The sequence below is a fragment of the Taudactylus pleione genome, unplaced genomic scaffold (genome assembly GCF_031769625.1).
Source record: "Taudactylus pleione unplaced genomic scaffold, aTauple2 ptg000157l, whole genome shotgun sequence".
In the NCBI taxonomy this organism is placed as follows: Eukaryota; Metazoa; Chordata; class Amphibia; order Anura; family Myobatrachidae; genus Taudactylus; species Taudactylus pleione.
Window position 1 is genome coordinate 4,649,467 of NW_028284559.1, and position 26,551 is coordinate 4,676,017.

At 43.6% G+C, this 26,551-nt stretch overlaps 1 protein-coding gene across 1 annotated transcript in view; it reads left to right on the forward strand.

Moving 5' to 3' along the window:
• LOC148521561 (peroxisomal N(1)-acetyl-spermine/spermidine oxidase-like) overlaps positions 1-25,472 on the forward strand; it is a 45,818-nt gene extending 20,346 nt beyond the window's left edge. Inside the window, exons 2-7 of the mRNA XM_088475004.1 lie at positions 1,719-2,202; positions 11,653-11,846; positions 20,909-21,161; positions 21,357-21,469; positions 24,103-24,260; positions 25,242-25,472. Coding sequence (XP_088331130.1) covers positions 1,719-2,202; positions 11,653-11,846; positions 20,909-21,161; positions 21,357-21,469; positions 24,103-24,260; positions 25,242-25,391 — 1,352 coding nt within the window. The 3' untranslated portion in view covers positions 25,392-25,472. The remainder of the gene's footprint in view (positions 1-1,718; positions 2,203-11,652; positions 11,847-20,908; positions 21,162-21,356; positions 21,470-24,102; positions 24,261-25,241) is intronic.
• Positions 25,473-26,551: the final 1,079 nt, after the last annotated feature.

Genomic DNA, 26,551 nt, shown 5'->3' on the forward strand with positions numbered 1-26,551 from the left:
TATGGCTGCCAATCCAGATACTAGATCTATATGAATATGTAACCCTAAAATTGAAAATAACACAGGTTGTAGCCAGGTAACCTGAAGGGTCTGCTTGTAAAGGATTAGCAAACCCAGCTTTCATGATAAATGATCCCAGCTCATAAAGTTCACTTTGAGAAAGAGCAGTAAATTATAGTCAGAAGCACTCACTATTAGACACTATCAGATGTAAACTGCTTCTGTTCATGAAGAGTGAAAAAAGTAAACAAGCCTTATAACATGCAATGCTTCCATCTGCCTTCATTTTTTCTGCAGAATGCCCACTTACTCTTGACATTGTTTTGATGGCTTGGTCTTTGAACAATAGTCCATGTATTGTTATCATTAAGCAACCTCATTTCTTTGTCTATCGCTGATATCCATACACACCAATCAGCTCTTGACTTTGATTCTCGGATATCTAGATGCTCACTGAACACAATATATTCCTCATTGTATCTTCTCTTTGGTTTTCCAATATTTGATCTTGCAGAAGTTCTTTTCTGTGGCTGGATGTCCATGTCTCTGGTTCAGATATGTCTCAAGCTGCAGTTATATCCAGTGACACCTATTTGTTCTGCATTTTAAGTTTCAGGTCATCTTTAATTTGTGCTGTCTGTGTTTATGACATCTCTTGACTTGACAAGTTTTCTAGTATTTGGATTCCAGAGTCTGTACCGTTTATTTTCATGGTAATAACCAAGCATGATACACTTCATGGACTTTGAATCCAGTTTATGTCTGTGTTCTCTCTTTTGGTATGTGTACATAGGCAGTACTTGCAAAAACTCTGAGATGCTTTATACAGGGGTTGTAACTAGGTATTTGAAGGCCCCATAGCAAAAGTTTGTAGGGGCCCCTACATACCACCCAATGGTGAAAAATTTATATAACACATGTAACTTTCACAAGGAAGATGGTCCCCCCTCAGCTCTGGGCCCCATAGCAGCTGCATCCCTGGCATAGGCGTAACTATGGTAGTTATGCCTATGGCTTTATATTCAGTTTCCTTCCTGACCATACTTCAATTGGTGTTTTGTCTTTTAAGGCAGCTGTGGGAGAACATTTTTTTAAATAAGCTGCTGTAGGCAGTGCTTCCACCCAAAATTGCTTGTTTAGGCCTGCGTCCTTCAGCATGCATCTGCAAATTTTCCATAGGGTCAGGGAATTAGGATTGTTGGGGGGTGGCGGCAATAAAGACTGCTGTGGAGGACAAGGGAGAAAGAAATATGGTGGCTGGGTACAGTGGAGGGGCCAACCATCAGAAATATCTATATTGCCTGGAATAGACATCATCACCCCCCACTAGAGGGGGAAAAATAGCAATGAAAGGAAGATCCCCCTTTCTCCCGAGCCAATGAAGGTCTTCTATTATGGCACTCACAGCTGGTAGTATGTATATAACATTTACCACACACTTTTCACATTTTCTATTTTCTGTGTTTTTTACATCTGCTGAAAGAAGATTTATTGGTCAAAGTGACTATAACAGAAGAAAATGTGATTAACCAACAAACTAAGAAAAGCAATCTGAACTTAGGTCAGAAAATGCAATGAATCTTACATATCTTTAATAAATAATTAGACCATGGTTATTATCCTGAGAAAATGTAAGGCAAGTAATAGCCGGATAATTATTTGTAGAATTTACAATTTTTTTTAGCAATACATTATAAAATCACAATCTTATCTTTCAGCAAAGGGCCTGGTTGAGATCGGTGCACAGTGGATCCATGGACCATCTCCAGAGAATCCCATCTTCCAGCTGTCAGCCCATTTTGGTCTTTTAGGCCCGGATGCCATGCTCGAGGAGAACCAGAAAGTAAATGTAGGAGGTCACCCCTCCGCCATCCCAGTTATCTACAGTAGCTCTGGAAAACAGATTAGCCCAGAAGTGTTCCTGAGCATTATGAATTCATACTCATCTTGGCTGGACAAAGCACGAAATGTCTCAAACAGTGATTGTGATCCAGATGCCAGTGTGGGAGGTTTCCTACGACAAGAGATTGCCCGTAGCTCACAGGATTGGGATAAAGCATTGGTTGAAATTAATATGGCTTTATTGAAGGGACTGCTAGATAAGGAGTGCTGCTTCGTGGGAACCCATAGTATGGACCATGTGGCACTTTGTCCCTTTGGGGAGTATTTAACGTTTCCAGGGCTGGATTGCACCTTTCCTAAGTAAGTATCTTAAATAAAAATAATAATAATAATTAAAAAATATATATATTCAAATCAATTGAGGGAGGGAGTCTATTTGTTGAGAAGGAGGTTTTTATTTTTGTGTGTTGTAATTGGTAACTGATGTTCTTGGGACCAGGGCCAACAGAAATCTTGGGGCCCGGTACACTCCCTGGTATGTACATTGTGGTCAGTCATTGGCTCATCCCCGTGTCTCTCCAGCCTCATAACCATGTGTGTCTACAGTATCATCCCCACCTGTATCTCTCTAGCCTCATGGCCACCTGTATCTCTCCAAACTCATCCTCGCCTGTGCCTCTCCTGCCCCACCGCTGTGTCTTCAGCAGTATTCCCTCTATGTCTCTCCTGCCTCATCCCACATGACTCAACATCACCAACTGCTCAGCCCCCTATGTCTCTCAACCTCATGCCCCACTGTGTTTTACAGCCTCATCCCTACTATATCTCTCATCCTCATTGCCCCATGCCTCCGCTTCATCCCCCCATGTCTCTTAGCCTCAACCCCTTTGTGTCTCTCCAGCACATCACCATGTCTCTTAAGCACTATCCATCTGACTCTCCAGTCCATACATACCTTCTGCTGCCTGCCCCTCTTTGCGATTCCTCTGCCATTGTGAAGGCCGTCGAGCTGCCAGTATCATGACTGGTCTGGGGGGCTCATGCACTGCTCTCCAGATATTTCAGAGAGGATGGAGTTTCACAGAATCTTTGGGCCTATTGCAAGTGTCCCCCTTTTACCCTTCTGCTGCCAGCCTGCCAATGATGTTCCTATTTGGCTTTGTAATTACATAGTGATAATTTTTCTTTTAAAACATTTGTGTTCAATTTGCATGAGGGGAAAATGCAAACTTCATAGCTTATATGGGTACTTTATTGTACATATTGCCTACTTTACCAGGCATAAATTGTGTGGAGCTCTCTTGGGGTTCCAGTGAGTACACATCCCTCCCTCATCCTGTTGACTGCTACAGTGAAATAGGGGTGGCTGTGATGTGATTCTGTGAATATTATCATGGCTCCATCTCCCACTGCAAAATACAGCATGTTGTGGTATTTCTCAGTGGATGTCATTAGATGTTATCATGTCCTTATATGCAAATCAGTTAATACTTTCTGCAGTTGTGGATAGATAGCAAAAAGTAGCATGAAAAGTACTAACATATTTGAATGTAAGGACATAATATCATTTAAAGACTTACTAGACTTATATCAGCTCTATGCATCTTCTTAGGGGAGATATAATAAGTGGATAAAATCAGCTACAGGCTATTATCTATTGCATGATTTATATGATCCTCTAATATTTTTTATTTGATTTGTTTTTAATGAATATATTTAGCATTATTAAACAATTTTATTGATACATTAGCCAGTCACAAGAGTATATTTACTAAAGGTCGATTTTATTTTAAATCTCCTTATTTATCATAGTTGATACAAGATACAACATAACAGGTATCCATAGCATATTGCGTACAGAAATTTACTAATGAAGCATTGTGTCCAAAGAATAGTGTGTACAGCACTGCTAATGTGTCTAAAGGTAGGTATTACCATGTATTTAGGCGCTCCTCAACATAAATGCTGTGACGGAGTCGACCGTATAGATGACATAGGTCAGTGTAGACAGAAAATAAAATTTATTAATGAATACAAGGTGATGCATGGAATATAAATGCATACAGTCAAGATGTGCTGTAGATTCAAAAGGGATGAGAATTCACAGAATCAGTTGATAAATACTGGGTGAGGCAGAAAAATGGTATCTGCCATGGACATTAGACATATGCAATAGGTGAATTATATATATTGTGGATGAATCAAGGCATGAAACATAAGACAAATGACAGGTCTGGTGAGTTCTGATTGCAGCAGGAAATGTGACTCCTGTTTTTAAAATAAGCACTATCGTGCAATGTACAAATAAACGGTAATAATTGTACACTTGGTAGTAGGCAAAAAAGTACAGGATATCATACCCGGTGGGTGATGGGGAGCCAGCGGGTGTTGAATTACAGGGTGCCCGGGTTGCCCTGCAAGGCTCCTTACGCTTTACCCAAACGGAAATCAGATCCTGTGGAAAAAGTCCAGAGTCCTTGGAAGTGATTACAGGTGTAGCTTGCCGACGCGTTTCGAGATACTGGGTCTCTTCTTCACAGCACTGCTAATGTTCACGTGTGTGTGTATATATATATATATATATATATATATATATTACAAACAAACTTACCTTGCAGCAGGTCTGATGGGGACAGGACTTGGAAGGGTGGCACCACCATGTAATTAGGCCCTCTCCCTCATGGCAAAATGCCACGATTCGCAGGTCGATCAGGAAGGGGTGGGGCCAATTGACACATTTCTAATGGAATTACATAATATTGGCTCCACCTCCTCCATATTGACCTGCGAATAGCAGCAATTTGCTGCAAGGGGCGGGGCTTAAGAACATGGTGCTGCCCTACATTCCAGTCTGCAGAGAGAGTTTTGCAGGCATGTATGTGTTGCTTTTGCTGTCAACCCCTTGGAGGGTGACACCCGGTGCGCCCCCCCTTCCCCTGCCACTGGATGGATCCCCCAATAACTTGCTTTAGGCTTGATTCAGAGATGTACATTAATGTGGTCAGCGAAAATATGCAAAAGTTGCAGCCACCAGGATTTGTATTGAGACGCACACCAGCGGCTTCGCAAATCCAGCGACTGTGTACAAAGATGCAGCTTGGCCGCAGATCAGTTAATTATCGGATTTCAGAGTAACCCTATGGTCGCGCAGAATGGCCACCGGAACTGAGATGCCAGAGTCATTTTCACTGCATATGGGATTATAGTTGCAGCCATAGATACGCTTTTGAAATGGTTGCAAATCGCTTGCATTTGTTTCACCACCTCCCTGTTGCTACCAAGAAATGGCCTCTGTCTGTCAGTCAATTGGCAACTAAATCCTCACTGCAAGTGACAACGGTAAGAAAACTTGACGCATGCACAGACCACCAATAAGCAATCAACTGTGTAAACATTGGCAATGCGTCCATCCAGGGGTGTCTTAAGAGAGGAGGGGGCCCATGTGCATTCCCCATGTGGGGCCCCCTCCCCTCTCTCCAGCAGCCCAGAGTCTACTGCGCATGCGTAGAACGCCGGAAAAATGGCCGCATTACCACCATCACAACATACTGTATACAAACAGTTAGAAAAGTAATAGATGGGGACTAACAGCATTAGTTCTCTGTCCTTCCTTATTTGAAGTCAATTTGCTAACATTACAGTACAAGACTACCACCAAAGCTATGCTAACATACAACTCTTCAGTCTCCACCAAATGTTTCCAAAACTGACCCCTCCACTTCGCAGGATATCTACATCTCTTACACTCATTACCTGCTCCCATTCTCATTCAATGCAGAGCATTTCAGAACCCACCATACAATCCAGAAAGTATTACAGAGACCAACATGCAATACAGAAAGTATCCTAATGACTGCATTAAAATACAGAGAGCATCCCAGAGACTTATATTTTATACAAAGTAAGGAGCATGCCAGAGACCGGTATAGACAAGAGGTTTCTGCTCCAAATTTCTACCAACTGCTAGTCATTTCACGGAACATGAACATAGTATTAGATCACTTACCTGTAATAGACCTGAGATCTATTGTTCAAAATCCTCCTCCAATGACATACACAGTAAAATCTTGTAAGTACACATGTTGGGTGAAGAAATGGTACTGGAAAAGAAATGTTACAAGTTTTCCACTAGGTAGCACTGGTAATGTGGTGCTGGGTCCACGGCTGCAATGTCCAAATGCAATAAGGTGCTCCCATTACGACTCCTCCGCAAAAAAAGGGGACAGAGACACTATATAAGAAAGCTACAGCCTACAGAGCTACAGTATATGCAAATAGTTTAGTGACCCTGCTTCCCTGATACAGGGCCTGATTCAGAGCCGCTCGTAAGCGGCTGCTCGTTCGCTCTGAGCGATGTTCACACAACTGCGCATGCGTATGGGTCGTAATGCGCATGCGCCAACCAGTCATTGTTGTCGGAAATCGTGCGCTCGCAGAACAGCGAGGGGCTGCTAATTTGATTGACAGAATGTACTGTTTGTGGGTGGTAACAGGGGAAGGTGCTTGAAAACGGGGGAGTGGAGATCCAAACGCAGGCGTGCCAAACGGTCAAAAGGGCGTTTAATGGGAGTGCATAATTAGTAAAGGAGCGTCATCGACCACGTCACTTGGTTGTCTTTTAGCCTGAACTGCTTGCAGTGATAGCGGTAAGAAAAACCTACCACAAGCACTGCGAGCAGTTCAGATGCCTTTCGATGTACCCGATTAATCTAATAAATACCAGAGATGACTTGTGATGTGAACAGCAAAGGGGCGTCTTTACAAAATAGCAAGCGCATTTTTCGTTCGCTCGCTCAGACATAGAGGCGTCAACAAACCGCAAAGAGCAAGCGCTCAATTTAAATAGACGGACCCTTTTTTGGAACGACCGTCCGCAAATAGCTTCCGGGTCTGAATCAGGCCCACTGTTCCTAGGCAGGGCCAAAACTAGGATTGTCATCACCCAGGGCAAGGCCATAATTTGGCACCCCCCCAAAATAATACAACATAGAGGACGAAAAGGGTGTACGGTTTTGTGACACAGTAATGCCCCTTATAACACATTATGCCACACATTAATGACCCTTACACCACATTATGCCACACATTAATGACCCTTATAACACATTATGCCACAGTAATGTCCCTTACAACACATATTATGCAACACAGTAATGCCCCTTACAACACATTCTGCCACAGTAATGCCCCTTATACATTATGCCACAGTAATGCCCCTTATACCATTAATCCACAGTAATGCCCCTTATTCATTAAGTCACAGTAATGCCCCTTATACATTATGCCACAGTAATGCCCCTTATACATTTATGCCACAGTAATGCCTCATATACATTATGCCACAATAATGCCCCATATACATTATGCCACAGTAATGCCCCTTACACATTATGCCGCAGTAATGCCCCTTACACATTATGCCACAGTGTGGCCCCTTTTACATTATGCCACAGTAATACCCCTTACACATTATGCCACAGTAAGGCTCCTTACACATTATGCCATAGTAAGGCTTCTTTTACATTAAGCCAGTGGTTACCAAACTTTTTTGAATCACGGCGCCCTAGTGCATCAGCATTGTTTTCACGGCACACCTAAGCCAAACGTATGTTACTGAGAAATTCAGAAAAAATGTAGTGAAGTACAGTGAAGTAAATTGTGCTTAGCTGTCATCCTTAGGTTTGGTTATATACTGGTGGACAGGTTTGTGCTTCTGTTTGTGCACATATTTACATTACTTTGACAATAAAGAATTTGATTTGATGCTGTATCACCAACCTGAGGCACCCCTGCAAGTGTCTCGAGGCACCCCAGGGTGCCGCGGCGCACAGTTTGGGAACCACTACATTAAGCCACAGTAAGGCCCAATCTCCCTTCTCTTACCTGCCAGGGTGAGCTCGGGGTGGCGCGGGACGGGGCTGCCACATGCTGGGAAACTGTCAGTACTTATGTCATTGTAATGTGGCGCTGCTTGCGAACCAATTGAAGCTCACGGACTGGCAGCCTCTGCTGATTGGCTGCTGGTCCGCGAGCACTGATTGGCTTGCCACCAGCACCACATTAGACTGACGGTGTCTCTGTGCCTCTTAAGGCCGGTATGCGGCTCCAAACCCACAAGAACAGCAACCTAGCCTCCCGGCAGCCTCTCCCCGGCACCCTCTCAAGTCCTGCATCCGGGTGCCGTGCCCCCTTAGCCCCCCATAATTGCGGCTCTGTCCTAGGCTCCTGCTGCTGAATCATGTTATTGACCAAGCAAGAGCTTATTCTGACCTTGTTCTTGCACCTGATTATTCAGCTAGTATTGTTACCCTTCTGCAAATAACCCTTGGCGCTGTATGACAATGCTCCTGACATTGATCCTGAATCCTGAGAACTTTACTCCTACTAATGTATTCCCCAAGAAACCAGCCATTGGATTTTTTCCCTGCACTCACTTTCCTGAAAGAAGCACATTTGTAACACCTTTTATTACAGTGATATGTTAGGGAATAGCACTAAGTAGGGTTTTCTTACCACTTCTCTGTCTCTGAATGGCCCAGATTCTGACCAGGAGGTAAGTATTAAATATAGGCGATTGTATTTCACACACTTTAAATTTATTCCAGAGAGAGAATATGCAAAATAAGACACATGGAATTTAGCAATTTTACATTTAAACAATTACATCACCATAAAATTTACACTTTTTTGTAAGAATGGAAACACTCTGATCCGGTTTCTTCTATTTATCTGGAACACTGGAAGCTCGGATCCACATACTAGAAGAAGAGTTAATCAATAGATATGCAAACTGGCCAATTTCAATAAGCAAAGACAATTCTAAGCAAAATATAACTCTATTATTTTGTGCACAAAACAACTAATAGTTTCTCGTTATTTATGCATGCAAGTGGGTAACTAGTTGATGAGTTGTTTGCAAACAGTGCCCGGGTTGATGTGTAGCTTTTTATAGTAGGAGCTTATGGATCCTCAGGCAATACTAAATCCTACACAGTTATCAGTGAAATGAACTTCCTGACTGTCCTGCCAACTATCTTTAGTATTATGCAGCTCCTTTGGGGAATTATAATTTTCATCCAATTGAACGCGGTAAGAGTTAAATGGTAGTCGCTTTTCCTGGCTAAATTCCCTGCAATCAGGCTGAGAGGAACTGGTATCTCCACGTAAATGATCCTATAGAGTTTCGTATACGGTGTCCTTCTGAACTATTTGTAAGTCCTTCACTACCCCTGCAGAGACACGATGCCTGCTACCATAGAAAGCCGGGGTTTAACTGGGGAAAGTCATTGCAGAGTAATTATAGCAATTTTTGCTGGCTCAGATTATCCTGAGGAGAAAAGGGCTATCTTTATAGGAAGCACTGCTGTCTGCTGATCTCAGCTTATTCTGAAGTAAAGAGGGCTGTAACTGTAGTTAGAGTCTCTGACTGAATCTTAACTCCCTGTGCTGGAGTTTACAGTACTACAAAGTCAATGGACACCCAGGCTGTCTATAGACTGTTGGCCCTGTTGTCTCCCATGCAGAATTCTTGAGATGGGAGTGTATCTGGCTGTCAGCGGGTGTATCTGGCTGTCAGCCGGTGTATCTGGCTGTCAGAGGGTGTATCTGGCTGTCAGCGGGCGTATCTGGCTGTCAGCGGGCGTATCTGGCTGTCAGCGGGCGTATCTGGCTGTCAGCGGGTGTATCTGGCTGTCAGCGGGTGTATTGGGGGTGGAAAATGGTACTCACTGATCTTCCTTAATTATTCACGCCCCGACTGGCCCTGATCAGCCCTCCGCAGCCTCCTACTGTCACTGTGTAGCTGCCCCCGCCTCCACAGCTGCTCCGCCTGGTCCTGCCTTTCAGTCGACCTCCTCAGCTTCCCAGCCGGCAGTCACTTTGTTTGGGGGAGGATACTGGGCGGGCCGGCCGATGATGCTGCTTCCTCCCGGCGGTGACTGACCTCACCGGGGACACGCGGCTCCACACCCGGCTCTCCACTCCGGACTTGCGGTTCCTCACAGCACCTCACAGTAAACCCTGCTACCTTCCGTCAGCGCTCTCCTCAGGCAAACCACTACCCAGCAGCCCCCGGGTGTCCCCCTTATATAGATATGGTCGCGTGCGGGTCTGCTTCCCGCCGACCGCACGCGCCGCTCTGCTGCTCTTGTCTATAGCCCTCTATGGGCTCTCTCTGTTCCCCCTCTTTGTGGCTGCATAAACTGTCCCTGGCGCGTGCCCATCAGTCTCAGTGTCCAGCTAGGGCAGCCGGCTCTACTTGCTCCCCTTCATGGGGGTAGTTTGTTCCAATGTTCCCCAGGAAGGGGTTAACAGGTTCAATTGTCCTGCACATTATATATATCGAGAGACACTGCATGTATATAGCAACCAGCATATCAATCTCTACAGACAAAACAGTTTGCCTAGAATGTAAATGCATTATATATTTTATTACCATGGGTATATATGAATCCACCATTAATCACTCTAGGGGTATCACATTCCTCCCTGCTAGAATGATGCATGTCCCCATGCATTGTTTTCTCTTAATGAATCTTCAGCAAACTATTTTTACATGCAACAACTTTTAGCTACATTTGTAGCAACAACACTAGTAACATCGGGAAGGCCATTGGGCATTGCAGCAACGCTAAGCCAACCCAAATGGCAGCGATGTCTGCTGCCACACTACTGCCAATAACACAGGACCATATCTGCACATGCGCAGTGCAGCTCCTGCAAATGCGCAGACCTTAGACTTTCATTTTAAATGCGACCGAATCGCCACAGCGTCCGAGTCAGGACCAGAACACGCTGTGCTGGGAACAAAATTGAAATAAATTTTATTGTGCCGGCCGCCGGGCTACCATCAAACTGACTGGTCCAAAAAGCACATGCACCCTTGTAACCCCCTGCCAACGGGCCTACTTGGGACTAATATTCAATGTAAAAGCATTTAACAACATTCATTACACTGCAACATTACAATATTGTGTAGCCATACTCTACTCTTTCACGGTCTGCTATTGATGATTGTGTCAATTGCACTTCTAGAATTACTATTATCATTTGTGAGATAGATATAAGTGCGTGTTTTCTGTTCGGTTACTGCTCTCGCCAAAATATTTGATTCAGGTTTTGTCCAATATACACTGGGCCTCATTCAGAGGTGGTCGGAGGATGCAAGCGGTCGCTCAGAAACTGGGCGGCCACTTGCATCCTGACCGGCCGCCTCTGTTGCGGTCGTTAGGCTGTGGGTTAACACCCACAGCTCTAACGACCGCTCCGGTGATGGTCGCGATGGTCAGAGACCATCGCGACCATCGGGGCTTACGACGAGACCCTAGGGTAGGGTCTCCCTTGTCGTAAGCCCCGGAGAGCGTCTGGCTCTGTCTGAGCTTGAAGCTCTCCACTGACATCACTAGTGATGTCAGTGGGGCCGCCCCCAAACGGTAGGCGTTCCCATGGGAACGCCTCCATTTGGGCTGCCACCCCCCCGGCCCACCTTCCAAACGGGGCGAGCTGTCAATCAACATCGACAGCTCGCCCTCTTTGGATCGAGACCCGATATGACCGGCGCTGTCGGTCTTAGCGGGTCTCACGCATGCGCACGACGGCGATGGCGCCGTCGTGCGCATGCTCTGTGGGGGGCCATAGACCCGGTCCGAGCGCATCGGCGCTAACAACCGGGTCTGAATGACCCCCACTGTCTCTATAATTTCTGTCATTGTTCTCTCATGCCTGCACATGTTCTAACTGCTTTATTTTCTCTCTCTCTCTTTCCACTCCCCTTCTGTAGGTCTTTGTCTTACAGTTCTTTTGTACTTGTAGGGGCTTTGAAAGTCTTGTGGACCACATTAAAGCCCAGCTACCCAATGACACTGTGTTACTGAACAAAGCAGTGAAGAGCATTCACTGGAATGGATCCTTCCAAGGCAGCGACTCTCATGTGTATCCTGTGCAGGTGCAGTGTGAAGATGGAAACACCTTTGTGGCCGATCACGTCATTGTCACTGTACCATTAGGTAACATTATGGTCCCATAGGTAACAGTAAGGCATGTGATATTTGGTGTTCTAAGGTAATCTAATCAATTTCTCACTCACCTACCTACAGATTAGCTAATTTACAGCCTGATTCTCAGTCAGACACAAGTGAAATTGAGGATGGATCTCATGGATATCTGCATGTTGAGCATGCACTATAGAAAGAAATAGCTGACTAGTACTACCCATGGACGGAGATCACAAGTGCGGATAAATTCATCTGTCCGTTTATGTGCCACTCTTTCTGTGAAATGGGCACTACCGGGTGGCAACCATGCGGACGGAACTGTTTCTTCTAGTGGGAGTGTTATGAGCATGTCAATGGCGTGTAAGCCAACTTCCATAGCATGCTGATGGAGATGGAACCTCTTTCAAACGGATATTTTGCATCCAGCATGGAGTAGGTGGAAGGCATTCCACATGCAGACGCATGGATGTCTGGCATACATGGGTGAATTCTTGCATTAGCATAAGCCAGTAAGTTGGCTGCGGTGGACATGGAAAACCAGCCACAGATGCATCTGACTGAGAATCAACCTCTTAAGGCCCACATACATGGTGCGATTTTTTTACACAATATGGCCAATTTCAATCAGTCGTAATGACCAATCGTGTAAAAAAATTGCGTTTTCTAGATGGTTACGATGCCGATGAGCATCACCGGCGTCGTGTATCGGCATCGTAGGTCAAATGGTTTTGCAGAAAGATTTCGACCAATCAAGTACGATGTGACACATCTTAATACATCTAATCGTATGATCGTTTGTACAATCGTTCCTTTTCTTCACACAAATCGTATAGAATGTCAAGGGAAGAATTTGCAAGGGAAATCGTATGCGAGATCAGATCTTATACAAATCGCACCGTGTATGGGCACCTTTACTCTCCAAGCTAGTCTCTGGCCTACATATACACCTATTTCTGCTCCCACTTACTGAAAGACGGCAATAGGACCTCGAAACACTTAGATATCCAAATGTATAGACTAACACACACTATGCTCTCTGTTACTTAACACACTAGCATTCAAATGGTTAACACAGCCTACCCTAGTATCAGAGAGTTAACCTTACCACAAGGTAAACATGGTTAAGCACTCAGGACCTCATTCAGAGTCGGTCGTTGCGGCCGCACGGTCGTATGCCACCAATGTTCACTAAACCGCGCAAACTAGCTCTTACGATCAGAAATTTCTCTCTCCTTGAACACAGCCAGGTCGTTAGTTTGAGTGACAGAATGAACCGTTTGTGGGTGGTAACAGGGGAAGGTGCTTGAAAACGGGGGAGTGGAGATCCGAACGCAGGCGTGCCTAATTATGCGAACAGCATTTAATGGGAGTGCATAATTAACAAAGTAGTGTCATGGCACATGTGACATGGGAGGTTTTTGCTCCGATGGTTCCCGATGCTCGCGATTAATCCTTATATCCCAGGAGATGACGTGTGTTGTGATCGAGAAGGGGGCGTTATTTAGTCTTACGGCCGCTTCTTACCCTCGGTCGTTCAGCTAACGATCTCATCTTAGGACCGCAACTTGTGATCGCTTAATTTGCATATACGGCCCCTTTCCCCTACGACCGTGCGGCCGCATATATATATATATATATATATACTGTGTGTATATATATATATATATATATATATATATATATTGTGGCAGTATCACCAGAGGTGGCACTGGTGAATAGCAGATTCTGTGTGGGGGCAGGACTGATCCACCCACACAGAGTAGAAAAGCATTGTGGGAAGATGTATAATTGCTGCCGTGTGACCAGAGCCCCAGAGCCCAGTTGAGGCTGCTGGTGGACACAGCCAGAAAGTCCAGGTGGGGCTGCAGTGTGAGTGAAGCAGACCAGGTGGTCAGGATCATACCTGCAAGGAGGCAGGCAGATCCATATACCTCTGACACTGTCCTTGTGAGAGGCGGCAGCCAACAAGCTGAGAAAGCTATACCAGGCCAGGAGGCCAGTATCCAGTCCTGCATGTGGCAGAAAGGACCACAAATCTCAGAGACTGAGAGACTTTCATGCAGATTAGCTGCTTCTATAGAGAGGGTTCAAGAAGTGAGCTAGTGCCCTAAGAAAGGGCTAGGTTGTTTATTATTTTATTTCTGTTTCCTGATGTCCATGCTGAAGTAAAAGCACAATTTTTCATTTGTTTTACTGGAATGCAATGTGTGGACTCTAATTCTGCATCTAATCACTGCACCACTAACACCAATCTAATTTGTTGTCCCATGTTCCCCATGAAGGCATCATCCAATGATTATTAGGCAAGTCAAATTCTGCTTCACTATTACCGTTTGAGACAAACATGGATGACATGGTGAAGGCCTTGCTAAGAAGCCAACCACCAGAAATGGGCAAAGCTCAAGTCCCAAAAAGAAAGTGGTCAGGGTATGGTGCAAGGTCCGTCCAGAAAGGACTATATCAGCCTGGAAGAATTTGACAATATGCGTAAAGTTTTGAATGAAGGTATATTTTGCTGGGAAGGTTGATGACTTAATGGAACAATTAGCTGATGGTGGAAATTTTCATGAGCATGCTGAAAAGAAATTACGGAGTGAATTGTCCTCTTTGAAAATGGCATTTGAGAAGGAAGAAATAAAAAAATGTGAAGTTCTTAAAGAGACAGACCTCAAATTGGCAGCTATGTCTGAACACCTTAAAGTAGCTAAACTTTTCAAATGTGTTACAAAGTATGAGAATGATTTGCTCCTAGCAAATAATGACTTATTAGAGCAAGCTGTTGTTGAATTGCAGCAAAAGTGTGTGGTACTTCAGCAGGAAGTGGAGGAATTGAAAGAAGGTGTTCAGAGACATCGGAGTGGTGCAGAGCACACACAAGTGAAAGTGGCGAATCTGGCTCTGCTGTTAAAAGGAAAAGACTCTTTAATTGTGTCCACACAAGTAAAGATTGTGAATTGGAAAAAGTTCTTTGGTTGAAAAGTTTTGTGACGTGAAAGAGAAGCATCTCCAGATGCTGCAGACTCACGCTCAGTGGGAAACTGACCGTGAAGGAAAAGAGATGGAGATAGCCTGTCTTAAAGTCAGCTGTAAGGAGCAAGTACAAACTCTCCACTCCAATTTAGCTGCAGCTAGAGCAGTTTCAGAATGTCTGACGGAAAGAAATGTATTCCTGGAGGAAAGTCTGCATAAAGCCGCAGAGCAAAGCGAATCTTTGGAGAGAGAGCTTAACCTTGCTCATGACAGGGCTTGAAAGTTGCAAGAACACAGTGAGAACCTTGAGAAGTGTCTGCTAAGTACATAGGACCAGTTGCAAATGTTCCAAGTGGATGAGATTCCTTGCAGTGACTTTCAGCTTACAGTAATAGCTGAGGGTGTGAAGTCCTCCCAAAGGGGCACAGGTCATGATTGCAAAACAGTGTCTGAAGTTGGCAATAAAGAACTAATGTATATGGTTGGTGATCGCATAACCCATGAGGAAAAGGTACAAGATGTACAGAAGTCTACAGATATGTTGATGGCTTCCAAAGATGAGACTCTTATGTCACTATATGACCACAGTGATGTGAATGTGCCCAAGTCATGCATTTTTGCATTGGAAAACAGAACCTTACAGACAGTTAATGGTAACAGTCTTGTGAAGAGTAATTCTCATGTATATGAAGTGGCAGATAGCCATGAGATCAAGTCTGGGGATCAATGGAGTAAACACTCAAGTAACTTTATGTGGACATGAGAGTCCGGAGTATGAGGGTGACAGTGTCAGTACATGGTCTATTGACGTAAAGCCAAGGTCCAGAAGTTGTGATGCTGGTGACTCTCAGGATACTGTTAGCTCCTCTTCTTCCAAGGGGCCATCAGTGATGTATGCCAGTAGCCAATACAGGGCTTCAAGGCTGCAGGTCAAAGATGGGTTAAGTAGAAGTTGGCCAACAGATGTGCCTTTAGTAGGTTTAAGTGGCAAGAGTAAAGAGGAAGTGTGTCGCTTTGGAAAAAGGTACTTCAAGTTTGTAATGCCTGTTGCGGTATCCAACGAGTTGCTCCTTTTGGAGTTTTATCCTTCTATTAGAAAATAAACCCTCACACCAAGGGAAAACACCCAAAGAATAATAAATAAAATGTTCTTATAAACATAAATATATTTATTATGACATAAAAAATCTATTTTTTAAAAAAATATTTAACAATAAAAGCATATACGATAAGGTGTAACACAACTCAGTTTGGGAGTATAGTGAGAAGAATTTTCCCACCTTAGAATACTATACTCCACATCTGTGGGAACCCAAACAGGTGTGCCACATTGGTACCCAACTCGTTTCGTCCTGTGCGGACTTCCTCAGGGGTAACATACACATAAGGAATAGCGCCTCACCAGGCAAATAAATGGGGATTCTCTGGAATCCAAATCACAGTGAAATAATGCAAATATAGACCAAGAAGGTGCATTAATTTCTGATGATGTTTTTATAGAAGTGTGTATATACCAATAAAGGCACCTGGACCTGTAAATTCAGTTCCACAGCAATAATGAGCACATGACTAATGGTGTCTGTGACTTCCTATTTATTCACCCAGGCTGTGTAACCTCACTTCCTCCAATTACTAATTACCAATATCCTTAAATCAAATGGAATACTTAGTTCTCTTCATGAAGAGTATTCAGTATTCTAGTGTGGGAAAATTCTTCTCACTATACTCCCAAACTGAGTTGTGTTACACCTTATCGTATATGCTTTTATTGTTAAATATTTTTTAAAGAGATTTTTATGTCATAATAAATATATTTATGTTTATAAGAACATTTTATTTATTATAGTTTGGGTGTCTAAAACTCCAAAAGGAGCAACTCGTTGGATAAAAAAGCTTAATCAATATCTCCGAGATCTAAGAACATTTATCCACTTGGATGCTTTTTCTTCAAGTGAAAGGATTTAGCGTGGAACATACAGTTTGAAGGATAACACGGAGATCTGTGGGTCATCATTGCACAATCCTCCATAAGAATTTATCTCTTCCAATATATCTAATCACAACTGAATATAATTTAGAGACTCTTAACTAATATAAGCGCCCTCTTTCATACACTTGTTTGTTTTGTTCAATCCTTCTAATGGGATTTTTGTGAGGGGAGCAGCTGGTGGACTAACTAAATTTTGTAATTTAAGATTTAGCTACATTATCTGAAGCGCAAACTGTAGGCATTGGTTTTGTGTGTATGTATGTATATATATATATATATATATATATATATTTATTATTTATTTATTAACAGTTTCTTATATAGCGCAGCATATTCCGTTGCGCTTTACAATTGGAAACATTGATAGAACAAAACAGGGTAATAACAGACAGACATAGAGGTAAGAGGGCCCTGCTTGCAAGCTTACAATCTATAGGGAAACAGGCATTGATACACAAGGATAGGTGCTATATATATTGCAATTTGGTCTGGCCAGAATGCAGAGTTTCTTGGTGGGCTGCATGATCCAGTCACACAGGAATGTCGGCAAAATGTCATGAGGATTTGAAAGAAAGACAATATGTGAGGTTATGTGTGGACTGTGAGAGGGGATGTGATAAGACATGGAAGCTATGAAGGTTATGTGGTCGGTTCTGGAATCTGATAAGCTTGTCTGAAGAGGTGAGTTTTCAGGGAACGCTTGAAGGATTGAAGAGTAGAGGTAAGTCTTATTGTGTGTGGTAAGGCATTCCATAGAGTGGGTGCAGCCCGAAGAAAGTCCTGTAACCGTAAATGGGAGCAAGTAATGCGTGGGGATGAGAGACGCAGTTCTTGTGCTGAGCGGAGAGGTCGGGTTGGGAGATATTTTGAGATGAGTGAAGAGATGTATGTTGGTGTAATTCGGTTAATGGCCTTATGTGTAAGTAACAGTATTTTGTATTGAATACGGTAGAAAACTGGCAACCAATGGAGGGACTGACAGAGCGGGGCAGCAGACGATGAACGTTTGGCAAGGAAGATAAGCCTCGCAGCTGCATTCATAATGGATTGTAATGGCGATAGCCTGTTTTTGGGAAGACCAGTAAGGAGACTATTGCAATAGTCAATGCGGGAAATAATGAGTGCATGGATTAGAGTTTTTGCAGTGTCTTGTGTGAGATATGGTTGAATTTTGTATATGTTTTTTAGATGTATGTAACATGATTTTGAGACAGATTGAATGTGGGGAACAAAGGACAATTCAGAATCAAGGATGACACCAAGGCAGCGAGCTTGTGGGGTGGGGTGGATTGTTGAGTTATCAACAGTGATAAAGAGATCAGATTGGTAACTGTTATTGGCCGGTGGAAATATAATTAATTCTGTTTTAGAAATATTAAGTTTCCGGTAGCGAGATGACATCCAAGATGAAATGGCAGAAATACATTCAGTGACACGGACCAATACAGATGGTGATAAATCTGGGGAGGATAGGTAGATTTGAGTATCATCCGCATACAGATGGTACTGAAATCCAAAAGAGCGGATTAGTTTGCCAAGAGAGGTGTATATATATAATATATATATATATATATATATATATATATATATATATACATACCTACACACACATATATATATATATATATATATATATATATATATACACACATGATCTCATCTTACAGGATCTCCTGGTGTCAGCAGCAGCAAAAGTTGGACCAGGTCACTGGCCCGATTTGCGGCTCTTTCAAAAGGGGGCGGTGCCTAATGTTGGGAGGGGCAGGGCTTAAAAGTGGGCCGTTGCAGACAACTGCAGTACAAGAAAAAAAACTGGTACATCAGAGAGATGTGGCAGTGGGCCGGGGACAGTGTGTAGGGGCCCCAAAATGTGTAGGGGCCCCGGGACAACCGCCCCTGTTGCCCCTCCTATAATCTGGTCCTGTCTGGTCTGCAATTCAGGAAAGTATTGTAGATGCTAATGTCATTCTTTTTCATTCTGTAACATCACTCTTATATCTCACTGCCAAGGACCTCAGCAAGTATCCCTGACTGGGGGTGCAACTCTGATATAGACAGAGAGCGTAAGATGAATACCTTGCTTATTTAACTGCCACCACCAATGGTACTTACTCAGAAGGGGCCACCGGTCCCTTATCTAACTAACAATTGTGCAGGCTCCCAATCAGTTAAACTGTCGCACCCTGCTTCTAGCAATTATCAACAGTTATAGCATAAACTCCATCACAATTGTGCCGGCTGGGCTAAACAGATGACCAGACAGTTTGCAGGCCCCCTGCTTCGGCAACTAATAACAGTTTATAGCGTAGCCCTAGTGGTCCAATAATCTCAACAAAAAGACTGGGTTTTGGAGCATATATGAAATAAACTAATAAAGAATACTTTATTTACAAAAGAAGTACAATGTTTAGTTAAAAATAATGTTATAAAGAAAATTATAAATTCTCTCTTTAACATTTGTGGTGCCTTCTTGACATTTTTTGCATATTTATTCATATTCTACATTTGTGTATTGGTAATTGTGTATCTCTAAATAGGGTGTTTATTCCTTTTGTTTATTGGCATGTAAATTAAGTGACATTCATATTTTCAGCGCTTCTTCATAAATTTACAATTGTAATGATACGGCACCTATGACATGGGGATGCCATATCTACATATATGATTATCCCAAAAAATGGTTTGTGTGTATACATTGGAATTACTCATCTCAGGCTGTATTATTGTCACATTTGTGAAATTTGCATATTGGGTTCACTTTAGCTGTTATGCACTCAGGACCTTATTCAGCAGTACAGATGGGAATCTGCGCAGATGCATGACCCGTTCTGCGCATATGCAGAACGGGTCGTCGATTCTGCACGTAGACTGGCAGCAGACTGGCAGTGATTGATAGTCTGCTGCCATTTGTGGCTGGGGAGGGGGCAGTGATGCCCTCCATTTCCTGAACAGAGGCGTGTCACCTCAGTTGGGGAGGAGAGAAGAAGCCAGGATCTCCATTGGCTGATGGAGATTTCCTGGCTTCTTCCTCTCATCTGCATTAGCTGGCTGCGTGACCCCATGGGTCCCCTTAGCCGGCTGATGTTCCGCAGAGTATCCGATCTTGCGTTGGACAACACAGCTTGGATACGTAATGCAGCAGAAGGCGTGATGCCTCCTGCGGCATTACCATATCTGCACAGACTGAATTGCAAAGCTGCTTGCGAGCAGCTTTGCAATTCCGTTTGAAGCTGAATCAGGCCCTCAGTCCTGAAAAATTATGCCACAACTTAGTGGTCAATATAACAAATACAGGGACAAAAGCAAAAACTGGACACAAAAGGTAATTCTTCTCAGAAAAGTGACTACTGTGTGGCGTAACGTGAATAAGGGACACGGGATGTGGTCACAATCCCGACAGCGGAATGCCGGATAGGGATTTTTTATAGGCGTCGAAATATAGACGCCTATCATAATCCCGACGCCGGCTCGCCGAGGACGCCATCCCAAACTAAAGTAAATCCGGGGTGCCATGGGGGAGGTGGGGTGGGTTAGGATTAGGGAGTCTAGTGGGTTAGGTTTGGGGGGGGGAGATTATGGTTAGGCACCCCCAGGGAGAGGTTAGGGATAGGCACCCCCCTGGGAGGGTTAGGTTTAGGGAGCGGTAAGGGAGGATTAGGGTTAGGCACCCCTGGGGGTAGGTTACGGTTAGGCCTAGGGGGGAGGTTAGGGTTAGGCACCACTAAGGGAGGGTTAGGTTTAGGGGGGGACAGGGGAGGTTGGGGTACTTACCTGCCCCTGTCGGGATCTTGATCCTGTCAGGCATCCGCTGGCATTTCAATCCCATTCTGAGGGACAATACTATGCGGTGTAATGTGAGTAAGGGGCACTACTGTATGGCATCATTTTAATTGGGGGTACTAATATGTGGGCTTCTCCCCTGGGAGGAAGAACAAAAAGTAGCTAAGTATGACATGAATAGGCCCCAAATAGGCCCCAGTTAGAAGCTGAATGGTTACAACTCGTCCACTTTAGCTCTCCCCAAGGCTTGATACATCTCCCCCTATGTTAGTTGCATTGAGTACATATAGCACATGCATATACTGTATGTTACCAGATGTTTATCTGGTTCCAGGATTCCTGAAGAAAAGAGCCATGGATTTCCTGAGCCCTCCTCTGCCATCAAGCAAAATTCAGGCAATTAATAATTTGGGATTTGGAGCCATTAATAAGATCTTGCTGGAATTTGAAAAACCCTTTTGGGACCCAAACTGCACGGCTATGCAGCTGGCATGGGAAGGTGATTCTCTTACTGAGCCCGAGAAAGACCTGAAGCAAAACTGGATGAAGAAACTGCCTGGATTTGTGGTCCTGAAGCCACCAGAACAGTAAGTGAGACCCAGATTGTAGGACAATTTGCAAAAACAGGAGTCATAAATCAATTTACGTGCTTGAGCTTATGTTTGCTTACAGTCTAATAGAAACTGGTTATCTCAGTAAGCTGCCTTCCTATATAATTTTCTTTCTTGAATGAGTCAGAATATGTAAAATTCTGAGATTCTTCTCATGCTTTCTGTTTTCAGGCCTGGTCATGTGCTGTGTGCTTTCATAGCCGGAAAGGAGTCCAAATATATGGAGACATTATCAGATGAAGAAGTCCTCACCACAATGACTGCTCTCCTGAGACAGTTCACAGGTAATCAGAATTCTGCACACAGCTGACCTCCAAGTCAGTTGACCAAACTTCTAAGACATACATTTTGCAGCCCTTTGAGTTGGTGCTGTACCAAGAGGGCTTTCTAACTCTTACTGTCCTCCTCTATATTGGGCCACCATTGCATGTTCAGGTCTCCCTCTAGGGACAGGCATATGGCAAGGATTTGTTCAGGTGACCTCTGACGTCAGAATGGCATGAACTCTGAGCAGACACTGCCTATATAAGCTATTGTATGTTCTAAGTATGGTTTGTGCTCCTGCGATGTCTCCATAATGCTTCTCTAAGGAAGCATTTGCCCTTACCAAGATGGCAGCCAGTGAAGTCTTCTGCACATGCGCGGTTCCATCTTGTAACTGTGTATAAACGCCACAGTGGAACATGTATGTGTCCTACTTGGCTCTAAAGAGACCCTGCAATATACTGCAGAGATACCTGCTATAAAACATATTGCTATCCATATATGTGCACCGCTATCCCATACAATCACCACTCAAGCTCCGCTCCACCCAGATTCCACGTGTATGTAAACTGTGAGTATGGCTGTACAGACACATTGCTGCACAATAAACCATATTGCTGGTTAAGTCCTGAGCTATCTGTTGCATCTGGGTTTCCATTTACTCTGCTTACCACTATCCAAATAGTACACACATATCAACATAAGCCTCATTCTGACTTCATGATGCTGGCTGAGTATCAGGTCATCCTTCCTTGCTGTGGCATTCCAACAACACAACAATATATATTGTGCTTACCCATGTACCAGCTCTGGCTCATCTTGACTTGGCTCCTTTGTCTGTTATCCCAACCCATTTGCCTATACCTATGATTTTTGGTTTGAATACTCTTTAGATTCCATCCTGTACCAAGTTACTGGTTATCTGCCTTGAAAAAACCAAGCACATACTGTAGCCTGAATGCAAATGACTATAAAGAGCCCTGGCTGTTCAATGAGTTCAAATCAGTGGGCAGGCAATCAGGAATTGGCAGGCCACTAGCTTATTTATTTATAAGGAGGCAATGTTTTATTATTTATTTTAGTTGGGGTCACTTATTTATTCAGAAACTTTTTAGAAAGGCTTCATAAATTGTTGGGCACAATATTTATTGTTACCTATTGCCCAGGAGTACTTGGAAGGTCCCAATGCTATGTATCTGTTGTTTTAAAATGTATCTATTTGTTTTAATCTGTCGTGCCAGCAAAGTGCGTGTTTTATACCCGCCACACATTGGGCCTGATTCAGAGGTGCGAGCTATTGCAGCCATCCCTGCGTAATTTTACGCATCAGTGACTGCATCTTTATCCTAATGCCTCAGGCGATGGGCTTCCTACTAAGATGGCCCCCAGCTGCGGTGCATCATCAGATTGCACCAGTCCTATGGAGGTGCAATTTCACTGTTAGAACATGGCCGCCGGGGTCAGTGCAACTTTGTCTTTGGATGCAGTCACTCACCGTGACACGCTCCACGTCTTGCTAGCCACCCTCCTGTTACCTCCCAGTAATGCCCACTGAAATTGCATGAATTAGTGCGGTAACCATCAGGACGCATGCACATTGTGACTTGGACGCATGAGCTGGCTAAAAACATTGGGTGCTTGCATCTGACATCGCCACTGTGTCCAGCTCTGACACAGGCCCATTGCCTGCAGTTTGGGCTTTAACCCTCCAAATTGATTAGAAGTCACCACAAAATTCTCCCACTATTACATCCCCTCCATAGTATTTATAATAAATGCTGCACTCATTTCAGAGAAAAGAAGAACTATCACACCCTCTGAATACATGTAAGATTATTACTATTACCATAAACTTAGCACTTATAGGGATGGACATTGGAAGCCTGGCATTGAATAGTTGCCGTGCTTCCAACATAAAAACAGTAACCATCGCATCACAACCATACGATAGTATAACCATCGAAGGTTATTCTGTGTGCATACGCAGAAGCAGCCGGAGCTTTGTGCATGCGAACATACCCTGAGCTGCGGACTCCACTTTTGGGTGACCTCAGCTGAATTCAGTCAGCCATTGGTTGGCAATCACTGCAAACCCGATATTCGATGGAAAAAGTACTTTCATTGAATCAGAAACATTGATGGTTGCTAACCATCAGTTTCCGGTGTCCATACCTACTTACTAAACCTAGATGATTTATTTTATAATACAGGAATAGCATAATATAGTATTCAGGGTTAATATAAACTTTTTTTTAATGTACCCCATCAGAGTCTTCCTCTTCTAATTTTATTGAAGCTGTTTTACACCTGACAAAGTTTTCTTCACCCCTCCAACACAGCACATTGGTGAATAACTCTCACTTATGATTCCCTGCCATTTACTCAAGTCAGCAAGGTCCCGTTACGGTGTATAAGCAGGGAAATTACAATCTTGCAGCACGCTATCTTGTTCATTACGGTAAAGAATTGGTTACATATAGAAGTACATGATACATGTGTTGTTTTATCAGATTGCCAGCATAGAAGACAGATCAAAGACCATAAATTCAAGTTGATAGATAACCCATTTGTATCTGAGCAGCACTAGAAAAAAGTATTCAGACCATATATGTAAGATTATAATAGCAATATTTATCTTCTCTTTATTCCCTAGGGAACCCTAACCTTCCCCCTCCAATCAGCATCCTGCGCTCACAATGGTATAGCCAGCCTTATACTGGTGGCTCTTACAGCCATGTGGCAGTGGGCAGCTCAGGAAGAGATCTGGACATCCTAGCAGAGCCACTGCCTACAGACAAAGATGCTCTAAAGGTAATGTACAGTATATGGTAAACCATAGCCAATAAAATGAGTTTGTAATGTTGATTTTGATTACAACAATAACAAAAAACTACTGCTTCTAAATAGAAAAATATAACAACATTAATTGGTGCAATGTTATAATGATCATAAAGCAATTGATGCACTATTGGAAATGTTCATTACTTGGCTAGCAATTTTCTTTGCAAAATTGACCACATTCTAATGGTGCGTAAGCACGTAGCGATTTAAATGCACGATTTGAACGATAACAATATTGTACATATTGTTATCGTTCAAATCCATAATTTTTTGGCCCCTACCAAGCTACCCAAGACCAGCGAGGCGTGGGCACGTATGGACGATAGCGATATCGTCCATCAGCCGTGCATGCTGGCCAACCTGCTCGATATCGAGCAGGTTACTATAGGGACCCGCGATTGTTGATCGCGGGTCGCTATAGTCATTGGTGAGTTGGTGGTGTGCTGGATGATCGATATCGATCATCCAGCACACCGGTGAGGGTGCAGGACGATCAGCCAGCGATATCGTATTGCTGGCTGATCGCTCCGTGTGTACGCACCATTAGTCCTGAGCAGATGTTAATACCACATATTGTTGTGTTGCCAAATTGTCTCTAGTACTGCTAGTATGGTGATTTGATAGGAGTATTTGATCACTAGTTGTGGTTAACGGTATGTGCATTTGCTTATTTGAGTTGACATTATTTGTGTGTAGCTTCTGCTTAAGATGGAATTTTGAGACTTTTATTCCAAACATCCTTATCCATTTTCCTATATTAGTTTAGAGCATAATGAAATCTCACTAAATTAGCTGAAGTGTAGAATGATATATGGGAAGTGCCTGAAACGCAAAGCATGCTAAACATGCTATACACAAAACAACCACACCATTATAGGTGATTTGTTTATGACTATAAGTAAATAAAATGACATTGTGAAATAATCCATCTTATTCATCTTTCTCATTCAGCCTTTGCAGGTTCTTTTTGCTGGAGAAGCCACAGAAAGAAATTTCTATTCTACAACTCACGGCGCTCTGTTGTCTGGCCGGAGAGAAGCGCAGCGATTAATTAGCAGATACCCAGGGCTGGAAGCTACTCATAGCAAAGCCAAGCTCTAGACAAAGCTAATCATGATTTTGCACTAATTATTACTAATCGATTACTTAAACAATGCTTATGTAAAAAAAAAAAAAAAAAAAAAGTACTCAAAATACATTTTTTTTATCATTTTTAACAAATGTTGATGTTTTTTGTATGGTGCAAGTGTGTTTACATCTCTGCCCTGCCCCAAGTTAAAAATCCTTCCCCTGGTAATGGTATGATGCTGATTGAGGCAGGCTTAATCAATGGCACTCAACCATCTAGGATGCCCTTGGTATGTGACCACACCATTTACATAAAAAAAAATCATACAAACTCCGCACTCACTCACTTCTCATTATAATATTAATGTGTCCCCCACTAGAAATAGTCTGATGCTGGTTCTGGATAATACAGGGGTACCATACTCCTATTTCCCCCCCCCCCTGTATTTCTAGAACCAGGACCAGATCAGAGCACAGTCCTGGTTGCTCAAAGTACGGGAGACCCCTACATCATTTGTCCCCCATATTTTGGCAACTAGGGCTTGTTCTGACTAGCCCGGTGCTGGTTGTGCTAGATATGGGGGCCCCCTATGCTTTTTGTCCCCTGTAATTTCACAACCAGGACTGGCCATGAAATACCTGGGGCTGGTTGTGCTTTAGGGGGATGGGGGGTCACTTCATACATTCAACACAGCACCCACCCCCCAGGGGTGCCAGAGATAGCCCCGGGGCTATCAGCCTAGTTCCGGGGTGCCCCAGAGAGGGGGACCCCTTTATTGGGGGGGATCCCCAGCTCCCAAGGGATCCCCGGCCTGGGCTAACTAGTGATCAGGGGTAATGCTTTGGCCAGGGGAGCTGGTGAAAGGGCTTCCCTGGCTGTGGCATTACCACCCCCACTAGAAAGGGTCCAGTGCTGGTATTGGTAAATACAGGGGAACTCTACTAAATTTATTCCCCTGTATTTCCAAAACCAGGACCAGCTCAGAGCCCAGTGCTGGTTGTGCTAAATACAGAGGACCCCTATGTCTTTTGTCCCCTATATTTTAACAACCAGGGCTGGCTCTGAAAAGCAGGTTGTGCTTTGTGGGGAGTCACATCTTTTTTTTATTTTATACATTACATTTTTAACATGCATCTCTGACTTATTGATTTTATTTTCTCAGGTGCATGCCCGGTACTAGTGAGCCCTCTGT